Source organism: Stigmatopora nigra, chromosome 20, assembly GCF_051989575.1.
Source record: "Stigmatopora nigra isolate UIUO_SnigA chromosome 20, RoL_Snig_1.1, whole genome shotgun sequence".
Taxonomy (NCBI): Eukaryota; Metazoa; Chordata; class Actinopteri; order Syngnathiformes; family Syngnathidae; genus Stigmatopora; species Stigmatopora nigra.
In genome coordinates this window covers 1,860,103-1,877,440 of record NC_135527.1, presented here as the reverse complement: position 1 = coordinate 1,877,440, position 17,338 = coordinate 1,860,103, and the positions used below count along the sequence as shown (strand labels likewise).

General features: G+C 38.9%; 1 protein-coding gene across 2 annotated transcripts in view; it reads left to right on the top strand.

Moving 5' to 3' along the window:
* prdm6 (PR domain containing 6) overlaps window positions 1–16,999 on the top strand; it is a 37,313-nt gene extending 20,314 nt beyond the window's left edge. Inside the window, exons 7-11 of one of the 2 annotated variants that reach the window (XM_077741920.1) lie at window positions 4,643–4,770; window positions 5,560–5,684; window positions 8,205–8,583; window positions 10,668–10,844; window positions 15,713–16,999. In XM_077741920.1, coding sequence (XP_077598046.1) covers window positions 4,643–4,770; window positions 5,560–5,684; window positions 8,205–8,583; window positions 10,668–10,844; window positions 15,713–15,836 — 933 coding nt within the window. In that variant the 3' untranslated portion in view covers window positions 15,837–16,999. Of the gene's footprint in view, window positions 1–4,642; window positions 4,771–5,559; window positions 5,685–8,204; window positions 8,584–10,667; window positions 10,855–15,712 lie in introns of both variants that reach the window. The other variant, XM_077741921.1, reaches the window with a different exon arrangement.
* Window positions 17,000–17,338: the final 339 nt, after the last annotated feature.

Sequence of the window (17,338 nt, the reverse complement as noted above, 5' to 3'; positions counted from 1 at the left end):
ATTTTTTTTTTAACTGTCCATGCTGGATCAGTTTACAGTGCACGGTCTTGTCATATGTGGTGTGAAATCAGTTTGAACTCATTGACAACCAGATATGAACATTTGTGTTAGTGGTTGATCAAAATTAGGTGCTATCCATTAGACGATCCTTTCAATTCATACATTATCTCAGAAATAACACGTGCAATGATTTTCCCTTCAAAGCAACACATTTACTCCATTCTAAAACCATGAATATGGAGGTGAACATTTTAATTCAGGGGGCGGCTTATACGCGAGAAAATGTAAAAATCCACCATTTTAATGTCATTTAAGGGTACGGCTTACACGCGGAGGCGGTCTATATGCTAAAAATACGGTAAATACAATGTGACTTTGGATACAAATATGGTGCACCGCCAGATGGTGTGAATCAGATTGAAATGCAGATTTCCTGGATTGGGAGATGACAAAGTGTCACCAGAAGTGATCTGGAAAGCCACGAAGGGTGGATGAGTGGTGTGATGTAGAGGAGTTGTGATGAAGAGAGCAGATAACGGCAGAATTAGTGCCTTTGATTGATTTTGTGTACAACCCAAGCGTGGTACCATTGATCTTCTCTCACAAACACTTTTACACCATTTTGACTCGACAAGAACAACAACAACAGCAGCACTGCACCGTCACCCCAGTGCTATGCGACGTTAGGTGGTGCTAGTCTTCGCAAGATAAAAAAAGTGTTAGATATCTTTGAGGCTCTGGCATGTAAGCGCCAAGTGGTTTTATCAACGATTGTGTGACGGGTGTTTATCGCAAAGTGGATACAGTAAGTGTGCACGTCACATTTGAATAGCCATGACTGCGTTAGTAGCTTTTGTCAGCCTGACGCCCAACGATAAACGCACTTAACGTCCACTCGTGCGTAGGCCGATACTGTCACGTTAAGAGCTTGTAAATGGGACGTGTGTGCGGTCTTTGAAGTCAAACAAGGATAATGTAGTGAGTCGAAGAGAGTGTTGAAAACATGGAATGCACTTGTTTGCATCCTAAAATCGGGGAAGTCATTCTAAAGTTTGGTGTGTGTGTGTGTGTGTGCGCGAGGGGAAGAACACTTCTAAAACAGTGAGCAGTTTTCATAGAAAACTTTGGATACAAATATGGTGCACCGCCAGATGGTGTGAATCAGATTGAAAATGCAGATTTCTTTTGTCCATGTAATCATTAAACACTGGACGCGTCTCCCGCCCACCTCTTACTCCGTTAATTTGTGGTCTTATGTCTTAATCAAATCTTGCGGACGACTAGAACAATTTTTAAGAATTATATATAATTAAAGACTGTCTTTTAATATTTAAATTCAAAATGAACATACAGTATTTTCCAAATGACAAGGCGCAACAAAGACTTTTCACAAAAGGAGGCAGTGTGCCTTATATATGGGTCAATATTGCCTATATCTAGTTTATGTACTTAACACAACGCCTAACCACTACCGCTATCACTACTACAGCTTCATCTACTGGATGTATAACACCACCTGACCACTACTACTATTACTACTACTCCTGCGACAGCTCCATCTCTAGATCAAGGGTGTTAAACTTGAGTTGGTTCATGGGCCGCATTAACGTCAACTCCATATATTTCAGCAACACGCTTATTTATTTATATATTTATTCATGTATGTATTTATTAACTTACTTATTACCTATCTATTTATGTCTAAAATGTCTTTCCTATTTCTGCATCCACACCCTCTTACTACTGTAACAGAATTTCCCGAATACGGGATGAATTATATATATATATATATATATATATATATATATATATATATATATATATATATATATATATATATATATATATATATATATATATATATATATATATATATATATATATATATATATATATATATATATATATATATATATATATATATATATATATATATATATATATATATATATATATATATATATATATTAAAATCAGATTAAAATAAATGGATCAAAAGCCCTAGATATTCATTTTTTAATAACAATGTTTATTTGAACTTTTTTGTCTTGGTAAGAAAAAACGTCTTTCATTTCAAAAGGAAACAAAATATTTTTTTTATCATGTTCAATATTAAAATGGAAAACAGAAAATATATATTTATTTTTTAGATTTAAAAAAACGCTATTTGAACAAAAAAATGGATTACAAAATTGAAATTATTGATTTAAAAATGGGAAAATGAGGAAATGTAATATACACATAGTCATTGGAATTTGATCCTAAAACAGAAAGCCGGCATTCATGATATACTTTCTCGAGCTACATTGAATGATGCGGTGGGCCAGATTTGGCTCGGCAAACATATGCAGTGCACAAAATCAAATAGAATTAAATTAAATTGAATGCTTACGCCAACCTGAATTGTAAAAAAAAAAAAAAAAAAAAAAAAAGACTACATTTTTTTTGTGCCATTTTGCGTCGCAACTCAAAGTGGCAGCCTGTCACCGACCGACAAACGACTACAAAAGGTAATTTCGGATAAAACTGACAAACACCGTGTGCAGCCGTGTTTACTTCTGTGGCATGAGTTCATTTCTCCGGTTAGCATATAGCGTCAAAGTAAAGAATAAATGCGATTCTTCTAAGATGGAATGGCTGTCGGAGCAAATAGAAGAACAAGCAGTGAAATTGGGGGACAATTGTTGAAAACTTTGCCAAGTGTGCGTCTATGCGTGTTTCTGCGTGTGTGTGTGCGTGTGTGGTAAAATGTCATGGTTTGTCTTCAATTTACGCGCTGGAATAGAGATGGAATCGTACATATTTACATGTGTATGTTCATGAATATGTGCTGTCTCTTATGAAATAAATCAAATCAAAATCAAAAGAAAGTTCTTTGCAAAACATACAGTGAAGCTAAAGTTGTGGGGAAAATATTGCACATAAATGGACGCTTGACTATCTCGTGGGACACAGAAGTCATTTGAAGCAGAATGAGAAGTCAGAAGGACAGACGTGAATAAAATGAGGTCAACTTGAAATCAGATTTGTGTAGATTCCAGTGACATTTATTTAGATATTTTATCCACAGATATGAATCATTATATTTTATTAGGACTAGATCCTTTATGGCTAATAGACACAAAGCTGTCAAGGTATATATTTTTTGATCATTTCAAATTGTGTACGATGTAGCAGAGGATAATCGCTTTGTCAATTGCTAATATTGTCAAGCATGATATGCGCACGTGCATTCCCCTCTCACCCGTCCGCCTTTTCACAATCAAAAATGTAGCAAGCAAGGTACCCCGACCTGCACATGCTCATGGCAGATGTTCTACTGGTGTGTGCCCATAGCGAACAATGATGATGTTGCTCACACTGGTACTCCGTGTGCTCAGAGCGGTTGTCTTTCTGCTCTGACAAATGAAAAATTAGAGAGAACATTGCACCCAGGGGTAGGCAAACTATTCCACAAAGTGAGTGCAGGATTTCCTTCCAACCCACAAAGAGGACACCTTTTCACCCATCTTGTGTCCTTCAAGTGCAATCAGGGGATTGCAGTCAGGTGCTTCTTGTTTTCTGCAGAAATCTCATTGGTTAACAAATCAAAAACCTGCACTTACAGTGGCCCTCAAGGGCCAGCTTGCCCACCCCTGCCCTAACCACTATTACTTTTATTACTACAGCTTCATCTACTGGATGTATAAAATAAACCCTAACCACTACAACTATTACTACTACTACTACTACTACAGCTCAAATCTAGTTGATATATAACACAACCCCTAACCACTACTACTGTTACTCCTACGGCTTTGTTTAGGCGCTGTATGAAACCCCCCATCACCTACTACAAGTACTACTTCAGCTCCATATAGTCTATGTATAACACAGCCCCTAACCACTGCTACTATTAATGCTTAATCTAGTGGCTGTGTAACACCCCCCGAACACCTACTACTACTACTCCTGCTACAGCTCCATCTAGTTGAAATATCAACCAACCCATAACCACTACTACTGTTACTAATATGGCTGCATTTATTGGCTGTATAACACCCCCCACCACCCCCCACCCCCACCCACCAAAACCAACTACTATTAATCCTACTAGTACTACTACTACAGCTTCAAATAGTTGATGTATAACCCAACCCCTAACCACTGCTACTATAACCACTCCTACTCCAGGTGTATCTAGTTGATATATCACACAACCCCTAACCACTACTACTATCACTACTACAACTTCATCTCGTGGATGTACAACAACCCCCATAACCATTACTACTATCACTACCACTACTCCTACTACAAATATATCTAGTTAATGTACATAACACAACGCCTAACCACTGCTACTATTACTACTACCACAGCTTCATCGAGTGACTCTATAACACAACCCACTACTACTGCTATGTCTTAATCCGGTGGGCTTTTTTATATGAAAACTATTTTAAGATAGACCATTCAATGAAGCAGCGCCGTACAGTGCGGAAAAAAATACCCACTTAGTGTGAACCGTGTTTAAACAAGTGTCAAGCAGTTAATGGCTACACTACCAACTTGATATGTAGTGTAAAAATGACTTTTTTTCAATTATATGAATTTACGAGCTTTAAAGGGAACCTTTTTGAACCCCATCGATGTGTTTCAGATCTACGACTCGGAGGGAACGTTGTGTCACTTTCTTGATGGGAACGATCCGGTTAAGTCCAGCTGGATGAGATACATCCGATGCGCTCGACACTGCGGAGAGCAGAACATGATGGTCGTTCAGTACAGGTACAAGCACCCTCATACCGTGTCAAGGTCTTCGATTTGCGCTTAGGGCGGCAGAGAGGGGCGGAGTCAACAGGAGAATTCGGTCAGGAGACGCCGACCCATAAATCAGACACAGCCATGACCTCACTCCAGATAACACGAAAAGAAAACCAGAGGGAAAGTGGCAGGGAGGGCTTAATCGAGACAGGCCAGTGGTGTCGCGCATATCAAAGCACTTCATCTGGCGGTCAGGTATTAAAAAAAAGACACACCCCTTGCCTTGCAGAAGGGGCAGGGTCTCCCACATTCTTGAATTCTATACATTACAGTAATCCCTTGAATATCGCGGTTTCAACTATCAACTACATCGGAGATTTTTTTTCTGGGGATTTTTTTATTACATATTTTTTTGTAAGTTCATAAAAATTAGAATAGATTAGATAACCTTATTCATCCCGTATTTGGGAAATTTCATTGTCACAGTAGCAAGAGGATGAGAATACAGACAGAAAAAGACATTTTGACATAAATAAATAGGTAATAAATCTACATTAACCGCGGTAATCAAGGAATTACTGTACTTACATGACTCAATAATTTGGGGATGTTTATTCATAAGACGCATTTCCCACTTAAGTGACCGGAAAAAAAGCCCAATTGTTTGTCACTTGCGAGCTAAACTTGGCTAGGCTAGGTGGAAGAATGACTGAACTAATGCAAAATCGATTTAAATGAACTCGGCTGAGCTGCAATAATTGTCACCAGACAAAAATTATCAAGTCTTCAAGGGTTTTTTCATGTGTGTTTTAGGTCAAGCATCTTCTACCGGGCGTGCCTAGACATCCCACGCGGAAGCGAGCTTCTGGTGTGGTACAACGACTCGTACACATCCTTCTTTGGAGTTCCGCTGCAGTGCGTCGCTCAGGATGAAAACTGTGAGTTATTTTGCTGTGTTTATGTATCATTTGGAAAGAGTTGGAAAGGGTGAGCAAATATTTATCTTGACATACGAGACAAATTTTGTTTTTTATATTTTAATTATACGGACATACTGCCGGTGCGCGAGGCTACCCATAAGAACATCATGTTTTTCCCGTTGCAACTCCCTCGTGTCATGTCTCTACAAGCACTGGGCGAAGTGTTTCATTTTTTCTGTTTTTTTCCCCCATCAGTTAGTGCGAATGGCGGAGCTTATTTGCTAATACGAGTGGAGTACTACTTCTCATCGTGGCCGGTCTACTTGCCGAAAGACATTTAGCCGACTGACATCTAGCCGGGGGCCAACTCGCCGAGGGGGCATCTGGCTGAACGTAGAAATAGCCGAACGACTAATTAGCCGACCGACGAAGGACATTTTGCCGACGCGCTCGCCCCGCCCCCGGTCGTGTGTGTACATGTTTTTCAACCTTGGCCCGCGGGCCATATATGGCCCTTTACTGATAACAACATTCATTTAGAATAACAAGTTACAGATAACAACATTCTTTTAGAATAACAAGTTACAGATAAAAACATTCATTTAGAATAAAAAGTTACTGATAATAACATTCATTTAGAATAACAAGTTACAGATAACAACATTCATTTAAATTAACAAGGGCATTTATTCACGGCCAAACAAAGTAGTCATAACAGTAGGTTCTATAATTACAGAAGAAAATAGTTATTACAGTAGATACCGTAATGTACACCATCATAGAAAACACAGATTAATCTTTGAATCATTGAAATCAGTTTGAAAACATATTGCCTAAAATATTGGGAAATTATTTAAAATTAACATATTATACACATCACTAGAAGTGTCTTCCATGGCATTTTAAGGTATTGTTCTCTATCCCCCTAGTCTGTCTTTTAGTAAGTCTTCCAATCTTTTTTCTCACTTAGCAAGAGCGTGTATGTGTACATTATATAAGAATATTGAATAAAAAGGCCAGCTCATTGCACTACGTAATTGTATTTAGAAATATGTCCAGCTGGTGGCAGTACATCTCGAGATGTGCAAAGAAATTGATGGGGAAATATCTTTCATTTTTATTCTTCTGAACTCCACAGTTTGCAAGAACAATTTCCCATTATTTTAGGCAATATATATTCAAAATGATTTCAATGATTCAAAGATTAAGCTCAATGTTTCCTATGCTGGTGTAAATTACAGTATCTACTGTTATAACTACTTTTTTTCTGTCAGTATAGTACTTACTGTTATGTTTGGCCGTGAATAAATGCCCTTGTTATTCTAAATGGATGTTCTTTTCTGTAACTTGCTATTCTAAAATTGAATGCTGTTATCTGTAACTTGTTATTCTAAATGAATATTGCTATCAGTAACCGGCCGGGCCGTATATGGCCCACGGGCCGAAGTTTAAAAACTTGCACACACACGGGACGAGCGCGTCGGCACAATGTCCATCGGCTGGATAGTCGGTTGGCTAATTAGTCGTCCGGCTAATTCTACGTTCGGCCAGATGCCCCTTCAGCGAGTTGGCCCTCGGCCAGATGTTAGTCGGCTAAATGTCTTTCGGCAAGTAGACCGTGTGCCACTTCTCGTTGGCAAGTGGTCGTGAAAACATTTGTGTGCATCATTTTGGGAATATTTTGAAGGGAAGACAAAAAAAAAAAACCTCGATAGGTTGCATTTGAAAGTCAGGGTCGAGGCCGGGCAAATAGAGCCAACCCGGGAGAGGAAAGGTTTAAAAATTTAAACAAAAATTTGAATTAAGATTAGTGAGAAGTCAGATTACATTTTTTTGAGTGTGTCTGCATCGTTATCCAAGTTCATTTAAATTTGCTTATGTTACAAGCGCGTTGCCATGCAATAAGTCTCCAACCACTAGTTGTAGTAGTTAATAGATGGCGAATTAGAAGAATTAAAAACGTGTTTCCAATCCAATATCCTGTTTCTGATGGGTTTTTTTCAGATGATTGGAACTAATTAATTTGTTTTTAGTTCATTCCTATGGGAAACATTCATTTGAGTTACGAGTAAATCGTCAGTCCCGAAATGAATTAAGATCGTATCTCGAGATACCATTGTACAGTTCCGTATTTTTCAGATTATAAATCGTAGTTTTTTTATCATTGTTTTTCAGAGTCTGGGTGTGAAATTATTAACACATTATTTCACACTAAAACTGTCAACATAAATTTAAATTTACTGAACTTTGCTTACTATACACACACTTAAAAATGGATGTAACCTTGTTGAGCTATAACTAAGGAGGTGTTAAAGTATTGCGCCACAGCTTTGCAGTCGAAACTAGCTGCTTCTCCGTGCCTCACAAATGAGTTTATCCCCAGTTCGTTTTTCCAAGTTAGCGAACCATCCACGACTCGTGTTGAAGGTTTCGGCTGGCGTCGAAGTCCTCGCTGGGACTAGATACAGAACGTAAAGCTCGTAAGAAAATCCGCTAGAATTTGGTTCAAATTAAGATATCGTTTCTGTCCTTTCACAGTGAACGTCCCCACCTCCGTGTCGGAGGTGATGTCTCGGCAGGATTCCTTACTACAACAACAATCCTTCGGCAAGAGCGGCAAAGCGTGTTCCATGGCGGCGTCTCTGTCGGCGTCCGTGCGCTCCATGGTGTTTCCTCAGGCAGTGTGCGGCAGAGGTTTCTCCACACTTGACAAGAGCGTGTCGCCGTTCTCCTCGTCCGAGTCGTCCTTCGGCCAGCTGTCCTCCAAGAATCAAAGAGTTCTGGCTAGTCCCACGTCCACCAGCCAGCTTAACAGCGAGTTTAGCGACTGGCATTTGTGGAAGTGCGGACAATGCTTCAAGACCTTCACGCAAAGGATTTTGCTCCAGATGCACGTCTGCCCACAGAACCCTGACAGGTCAGTTCACCAACCCTGTTACTAGATAACAGACCACAACTACTGATGATTCCGCTTTAGTAGTTACGAATACATACACGCTTTATTTTCTCGCATATAAGACGCCCCGCATATAAGCCGTAACCGTAAAATTGCCTTAAAATTCTTGAATTTTACCATTTTTCCCATATACGCTGCCCCGGTATATAATCTGCACCGGTAAAATTGCCTTAAAACCGTTGATTATGACCATTTCTCGCATAAAAGCCTCCCCCTGATTCACTATCTTCACCATCATGCTTATTATAGGGTGTACAAATGTGTCACTTTGAAGGGAAAATCTTGAGAACAATCATCGCATGTGATATTTCTGAGATACTTTATGAATCAAAAGCACTATTAGGCTGAATATTATAAATAATTAATTCATCCAGTAATAGTTGTTTTCTTACTACAAAACTGAATATAACCAACGAATGGTACATTTTAATTTGCCGACATCTACTGGTGAAGGAGTATAGCAATGCCGTAAGTCTTATGCGCATACTGTTGATTCAGTCATCATTTTATTGAGTTACAAACACGGCTTATATGCGAGAAAATATGGTACGCATTTTTATTACCGTGTAATGAACTGTCGGATATTTTTTTTTACTTCTCTTCGTGAGTCGTGTTCTGCCTAAATCAGTATCGGTGGCGGAGAAATTGTGGTTGTCACAGTGACAGGTGGGTGGGGCCAAATGAAAAAGTTTCTGCTGATGGGCAAAATGTCAATAGGAACATTTTGGCTCCAACAGCAGAACCCAGATAAACAAACATTGGACACATTTACTTGGAAAGTCGTTCAAGTAGCAACGACTTTACGTTTCGGGACCTTAAATGGAATTCCAGGCTAAAACACTGATGGTGATTGGATCCAGGACTTACCCAAAGTAGTACAACTAAGGTTGTCCTGTGACCATGTTGTGTTTTCATCAATGTAAGATGATGGCGGGAAGATAAAACTGTTGTTTATGTGTGTGTGTGTGTTTGTGTGTGTGTGTGTGTGTGTGTGTTGAAATGGTTGATTGGGTATTGATGAAGTGTGAGAGCTGATTTATTGGCCCTGCTCTCAAACACACCCGTGTGTCATCGTAGCAACACATACTTTGCATACATAAACACACTAGATACACTTCACATCATTCTAGATTTACAACAAATGTCTCACCCTCAACAAAAGCCAACTATACAAGATTTTTTGTCTTGGTACGGGTTGCCAGATACCCATAGGCTACCCGAACAAGATTCAGAATTAACGATGTTGCCTACCATTGACCAAACAAAAATTTGTTCCAACTCTATTCACGATTGTCGCTAACATTAACGTACAGTTTGTTAGGGTCCAATTTTTAGCCACCCATTCTTATACATAAATATGAATGTTTGTAAAAAAAAAAAAAGTTTCATGGCATCTGTGTGCATTTATGAGGCTAATATTCCCACTCAACATATGACCATTGAAAGATAAACACACATCCACACACCAGTGTGTAATATACAATAAACGTCCCTTAATCTTGCCGCCGTGCTTGAATAAATAAATCAAAAAGTTCCTTCCATTTATCACTGGAAGTATTCTGGATCGATCGTGGCCTCGTAGAAAAGCGCAAATTATTAAATAATACACACGCCAGCACTTATTCAACACCACCTGATAAATGAGCACCAATACAGACTTCTGTGTTAAAAACTGCAAGTGAGGATGTTCAGTTTTCAACCTGGTGTTTTTGTACGTCTCTTTAAATGTCAGTTCAAATGTGTTTAAGTAATTTTGTTATTTTAAATGGGAAATTTGATTTGAGATGCGAGTAAATTGTATGTACAAGCTCGGTCCCGGAACACATTAAGTTCTTATCTCAAGGTATGAGGGTACTGCAATTACCTATTTATTGAGAAAAATAGCGACGCGAAATGGCGAGGGAACGCTGTGTTAACATTTTCCACGCGAGGTGCATTCAATGCTACGGGGATATCACCGGCCAATGGCGCGCTGCTCTTCCGAGTTGCCAGATAACAATGACTCCATCCTTTTTACTTGCTTTTCCACACTTTTTTTTCCTAAGGCCGTACCAGTGTGGCCACTGCTCGCTGTCTTTCTCGCAACCATCCGAGCTGCGCAACCACGTGGTCACGCATTCCAGCGACAGGCCCTTCAAGTGCGGCTACTGTGGTCGCGCCTTCGCCGGCGCCACCACACTCAACAACCACATACGCACGCACACCGGGGAGAAGCCCTTCAAGTAAGTAACCGTGAGTACGCACGCATCATTTTGTTGCCAGTTGCTGTGGCTTGCCTGTAAAAAATCATTTTCCCACCATATTTAAACAAAAAATTAAATCTAAAACTGGAGCTCGTGGCTTGAAGCCCGACGTTATAACTCGGAAATGAGGCCTGTCGAGATATTTAATTTTAGCGTGCGATATTGTGTCTCAACAATTGTAGATTAGATTACATTAGATACATTTACTCATCCCGTATTCGGGAAATTTCATTATCACATTAGCAAGAGGGTGAGAATACAGACACAGAAAGAAATTTTAGACCTAAATAAATAAATACATTTAAAAAAATTAAAAATATATAAAAATATTAATAAATGAATTAGATATATTATTATACATTAATAAATATATATAAGCGCGTTGCTGAAATATATATATATACACATGCACACATGTGACATGCTATAATAGTCAATTTTTATTAGTCGTTAAATGATAGGTTCATCAATAATTACCCTTCATTGTAATTATCGATAACTGCAGGCAGACATCTTATTCAATTATTGACATTTAATTAAATAGATTGGATCACAGATAAGGATCTTAAGGGAAGATACATCGAGGCCCCTTGTCTTCAATAGTATCCTCTCGAGCAGTATTTCGCGTACGGCTTTTAGGCATTTGGATAAAAACAATCACTCCTTCATTTGACCTAACAATCATCTAACAATTACATAAAGAAGCCCGAAGTGCGTCACAAGTGTTATGGAAGTGGCAGATATCCTGAGTCCTTGCTGCCTCTCGATCAACAGCCCTCAGAGCCCGATACTGGGTGAGATGTAGCATAAACAATCCTTGGATAAGAACTCCACGTGAGAGTGGACCAGGCGGCTGTTTATGACCTCGAGCCGAACAATAGGAAGAATGATTTAATGATTTAACAAAGAAATGAATTACTACACATATGTATAATAGTAATACAGGCATAAACCCAACACTAAGGAACAGCTTACTCACCCATTCAAATGCAATAAATGGTCTTTCTTAAATAAAACAAAAACTATATTAAAATATTTAAGCAATGTGTAACATGTCATTTGAAAGCTAGTTTAGCTTTGAATATGACATATGTGAAAGCTATGTCATTTTTTTCCCGCCTATTAAAGGCATTGATTTGACTCTAAATGATTCATCTTGACGTGCTCTTATTTTCAATGGATTTGCGGGTGTGCAGCTAACTGTAAGCTTTACACTCTGTACATAATAAAGTAGTAAACTTTTTAAGTTTTGCGTTTTATGTTTGAAGTGTCACTGCGTTTTTTCTTAGCAAGCTAAAGTGGGTAATACATTGTCTTTCACCGTTAGCCTCAACATAACAATGCTAACACCCCACCCTGTAAACACACGTGTGCTGAGATCACACCCACGGCAATAATTTGCATCCGTGTAAATCAGTGGCGGTCTGTGCATTTTCTCTTAGCACCTTCAACGTATCAAATCAATCCAACCCTCAAAAACTATTTTATGGCTATAAAACCTCGTGTGTGCGGTCGATTGGTCGGCGGTATTTTCGCCGCTGTCTTTTGCTCGCCCGGACGGCGACAACGGGCGACCAAAGGACCGGCGACCGTTTGTATTTACATGCGCTGTCCCTTTAAGAAGCTACATCAGTCAGGGTCTTAAACAAGTTAATCGAAATTGGGGTAAAATCCACTTCATATAAGCATTTAGCGATTAAATACAAACATTGGAGCTTTTCAGATATCAGAACTTGGCCCACAATTTAAATATTATTTAGGAATATAGCCATATTTACCTCACCAAAAATCCTTTTTAACTGTATACAATATCCATCCTCCTTTCTTCCTTCTTTTATATTGCCATCGAAGCTAATTCTAAAAGTCAAACCTGTTCTGTCACATTTCTGGCAAAGTCCGTCTTGAAAATGGCTTGAAATCAACACAACAATATATTTACTTATGAAGCTAGCTCCAGATACAGTTTGGTATATCTGGCTAGTCACTACCCAATCGTAGTTGGTGAAAGCGATGATGTATCCCTACACCTGCGAGAAGGCAATGACGTATCCCTACGCCTGCGACAAGGCATTGTGGTGTTGCCAACTCGAAATCTGATTGGTTAAAGCAACAGTCTTATCGACACTTGTTTAATGCAGCAGAGCCTGCAGAACTGATTGTGGAGGCCTTGAGGCAGGGTCAGCCCTGGTAACAAATAATGGCTGAAATGTGATTGCTTAAATGCTTCAATATGAAAACACATCTGGAAGCAGTGCACCTAGGGGGGAACGCAATGAAAGGAAGCTAACAGACAATTTGGCATTATTGATGGACAAAATATAATAATATATGATTCAGATATTTCTTAGGCCAGCAGAAAAAGCCTTGAAGGCCCTGACGGCTCGCCACTGGTGTACATTAATTTAAGGCAACGTTTCTGTCAATACATGATGGACATCATTGGCAAACCTTTGTCGGGCCAGCCGGCTCGTTAGCAACCGCCGCACGCTTCTCCCGTCAAATTCGAGTTAGCACCACACTAATGGCGCCGTTAGCATGCCCGCTAATGAACGGGGTACTGTGGCGCGGCGTCTCAGACACAATTATCAACGGCGCCCTTCCAGGTCGTGGTGAGGGCAACGGTCCTGTGTTAACGAGCTGATGCGCCACGTTAGACACTGTCAATCAATCAGCGTCTGTTACACGAATTACCAGCGACAACAGCTTTCCTGAATAAAAAAGGGAATGTCAAATAAAAGAAATGAGGGATGAAAGTAATCCAATTTAATTATTCAATACAAGCCAAAAGATGATTGTTGCACCACTAAAATAAATCTTTCTTGAAAAATGGGTGTTTAACAAATAAAAGCTTGGGTTTACACAGATGAAGAAATGCAATCACTTGTCTATTAGGATCCGACAGCTGTTTCTGGCCAGCATTAAAAATTTCAACTCTCTACGTTGCACGGTTTAGACAAACGTAACGAGAAAATCTTAACTTACACGCACACACCCATATATCACCCTTTATAAGCATTATTATAGACAAAATAGCATGAATTAGAATCAAATGGTTAAATTATATGTTTAAATTTACGCTTATATGCGCACAAGACTTACTGCTTTGCTGTACTCTTTTTTTCACCACTAGATGTCAGCAAAGTAACATTTACTATTTGTTGGTCATTTTCTGTTTTGCGGTAAGAAAACAAACATTACTGGGTATGATATTGACCCTAATCATGTGCTTTTGATTCGGCTTATACGTGAGAAATTGTACATTTCAACAATTTCAAGTCAATTTTAAGGGTGCAACTTTTACGCTGGGGGGCTTATATGCGAGACACTATGGTATTTTTTAAAATCAGGTCAGGTGGGATCAGATTGCGATAAGGGGTATGGATGTGAAAAAATAACTTATAGTTATTTAAAATAAATACAATAGAGAAATAACACTTAATATACAGTCAGATGTTGATTATATCATGGCTATAAATGAAAACCTGTAGAAATAATTATACCAACATCAAAGGCACAAAACTATTGTAGTGTATTCTACCGGCCACTATTGCGACCAATGTGAATACACGTGAAACAATGACAATAAGGTTAAAACTCAGTTCATCGTATGATATCGATAAATTTAATCAGTCAACAAGAACAGCTTTATTTAGTTTGTTTATTTAAAAAAAAATGAAAATGTATGGCTTTTGATCACCTTTTTATGAGACCCGTTATTTTTTCTTTGATCCGCCTTGGTCGAGATAAAGTAAAAACCATTTCATGAATCTAACGTATGACTTTTGTTTCAGCAATCAATAATATCCACACACACACGTGTCGCACTTAAAAGGCTTCCTCGATTGGCCGTGACATGATGGGAATTCCCCTCAGCAGCTGGCTTGATAGATTATTGACGAGCGCCAGCGCGTGAGTGTGAGCAAAGATCACAGCAGCAATTCCAGCTGACGGCTCAGTTGACCTCACACACACTTTGCACTGTCTAGGTGCATTAAACCTGACAGCACACTCTTCACCCGTGTGTGTGTGTGTGTGTGTGTGTGTGTGTGTGTGTGTGTGTGTGTGTCCATGTCATGGAGCAATGTCAATTCCTGACAATTTAGTTGACTTATTTTTATGCAATAATACCTTCAGATACGAGCTTCATGCGTTCCGGGACTAAGCTCGTATGTCGATTTACTCATAACTCAAAATAACGTTTCCCATAGAAATGAACTAAAAACAAATTAATTTGTTCCAACCTCTGAAAAAACACCGCCTCCACCCTGACTTTCAGCTGCAACCCATCGAGGGCCTTTTGCTTTTGTCTTCCCTTCAAAATATTCCCCAAATGATGCTCACAAATGTCCTCATAGTAGGATAACGCACGGCCAATTGCTAACGAGTAGTATATACTCTCGTACTAGCGAACAAGCTCCGCCATTTGCACTGACTAACAGAAATAAACACTGAAAAAAAGATAAATATTTGCTCGAAATTGTACTCTTATCTCAAATTGCTCATATGTCGGCGTACTCTTATGTCGAGGTATTAGTGTATACAGTACTACCCTGAGATATGTTCTTAATGTGTTCCGTGACCGTGCTCGTATGTCAATTTACTCGTATCGCAAATCAATTTTTCGCATAGAATTATCTAAATACGAAGTCATTTGTTCTCACCCTCTGAAAAAACACCCAAAATTGGTTCAAATTACGGACGACAATGCTCTTGTAACATAACTTAACGTTAAATTTAACTTAAATGAACTTAGATTACTATAGAGTGTTCCCTCGCTTATCGCGGTTAATGGTTTTCTGCCATTTTGGCGACTGACACTCTTTGTGTTTTGTGTCTTTGGCGACTAGATGCGAGCGTTGCGATCGTAGTTTCACCCAGGCCACGCAGTTGAGCCGTCACCAGAGACTACCCAACGAATGTAAACCCAACAGCGAAGCATCGGTGGCGGGAGAGTCCATCGAAGTGGACTAGAAGCCCCTCCCATCATGCCGGATGTAGTACCCAGTTTTCTCGGAGAAACTCATTCCCTGCTCATAGGAGGAACTCAAAGCGGTGCCAAACACATTTTTCAGGGTTCTACTAAACCAAAATTGAAATTCTACCTTATTTTACTGATGTTGTACCAAAGCTCATCCATACTACAAACCCTTGCAAAAACCCACCAACTCCCAGAGTGCTTCAGACAGCCTTCTTAAGTGGTTCCACCAACCTAATACCAAAGTTCACTTAAAACCAAAGTTTGAAATGTTATGCCAAAGTTCACCTGATGTTCTACCAAAGCGCTCCTGAAATATCAATGTTTCTATCCAAGTACTTATTATAAAACTATGTTACATGTTATACAATTAAATTGACATTCTGTTACCACGTCATGTACTTTCCCCCCACATTTCACCTGTTTTGCCCTCAATTCACCTCCAGGTTCTACATGCTGGAATTTGACAACTCCTCCAAAAATCTCCAAAATTTCTTGACTAAAACTATGTAATCTTTTTTTTAATCGTCCTCACGTACTGATCGATGAAAAAAACTGTTCTTGATGTTCCACCAATGTACTACTTACATTCCACAAAATTTCCCATCGGTCTGTTCACGAGCAGCTTGAAGGCCGAGATTACTTTTTTAAAAACAGCGCCCCTTGTGGCGTGGAGGTTAACCGCAGCTATGGTTTGTTCCAAACCGAACGACAAAAGGTAGGACACCTCACCGCAAACCAAAGATTCGACTTTTTTTAAAAAAAGTATTTATCAAACAAAGTCGAGAAGAAAATGAGCACCCCAAGAAAAGCCAAAAAGTATTTATATGGTGTCAGCACTTTCAAATTTTGTTATTTATCTTTTTCTTCACTCGTGGCCAAAGATGACGTCATCTAATTTTGTGTAAGCTTTATTTTTATCACCAAAATCCATCAATATTAACGAGGAGAATTTGCCTACAGAATTTTTTTTGGGTCTGCTCAAGTTTGCATGATTTAAAAAAAATCCAATCCGAGAAAAAAAAAATAAAGACAATTTTTTAGATCAACTCATGAATATTATTCTTCCATTTGTGACTATTATACAAATGTATATTGCATGTTTTCCTTATTCGAGACTTCCCTGATGTGTTAATAAAAATAAAAGCAATTAAATATGGCTTGCATTTTAGTACACTGTCTATTAGCCCACACGGGATTCAGGTGGGCGTGGCTACTGGCATCTTGAACAAATGAAATTTGAGTCATCATTTTGGATTTTGGAGATATTTTCACACTAAAGCACAAGTTTTATTATTAATATGAATATCATGCTTGCTTGATCATTTAAACCGATTGGCCGGGGGGAGATGGCGGATCCACGTAAATATTTTCTAAGAAATACATATTCATCCATTTTTCTGGTCATATTTTCGACACTCTATCAAATTTATATATATATTTTTTTAATGATTGTCCATCTCCTTCTGCCCTGTGATTGTCCAGCTGTCTTGAGATA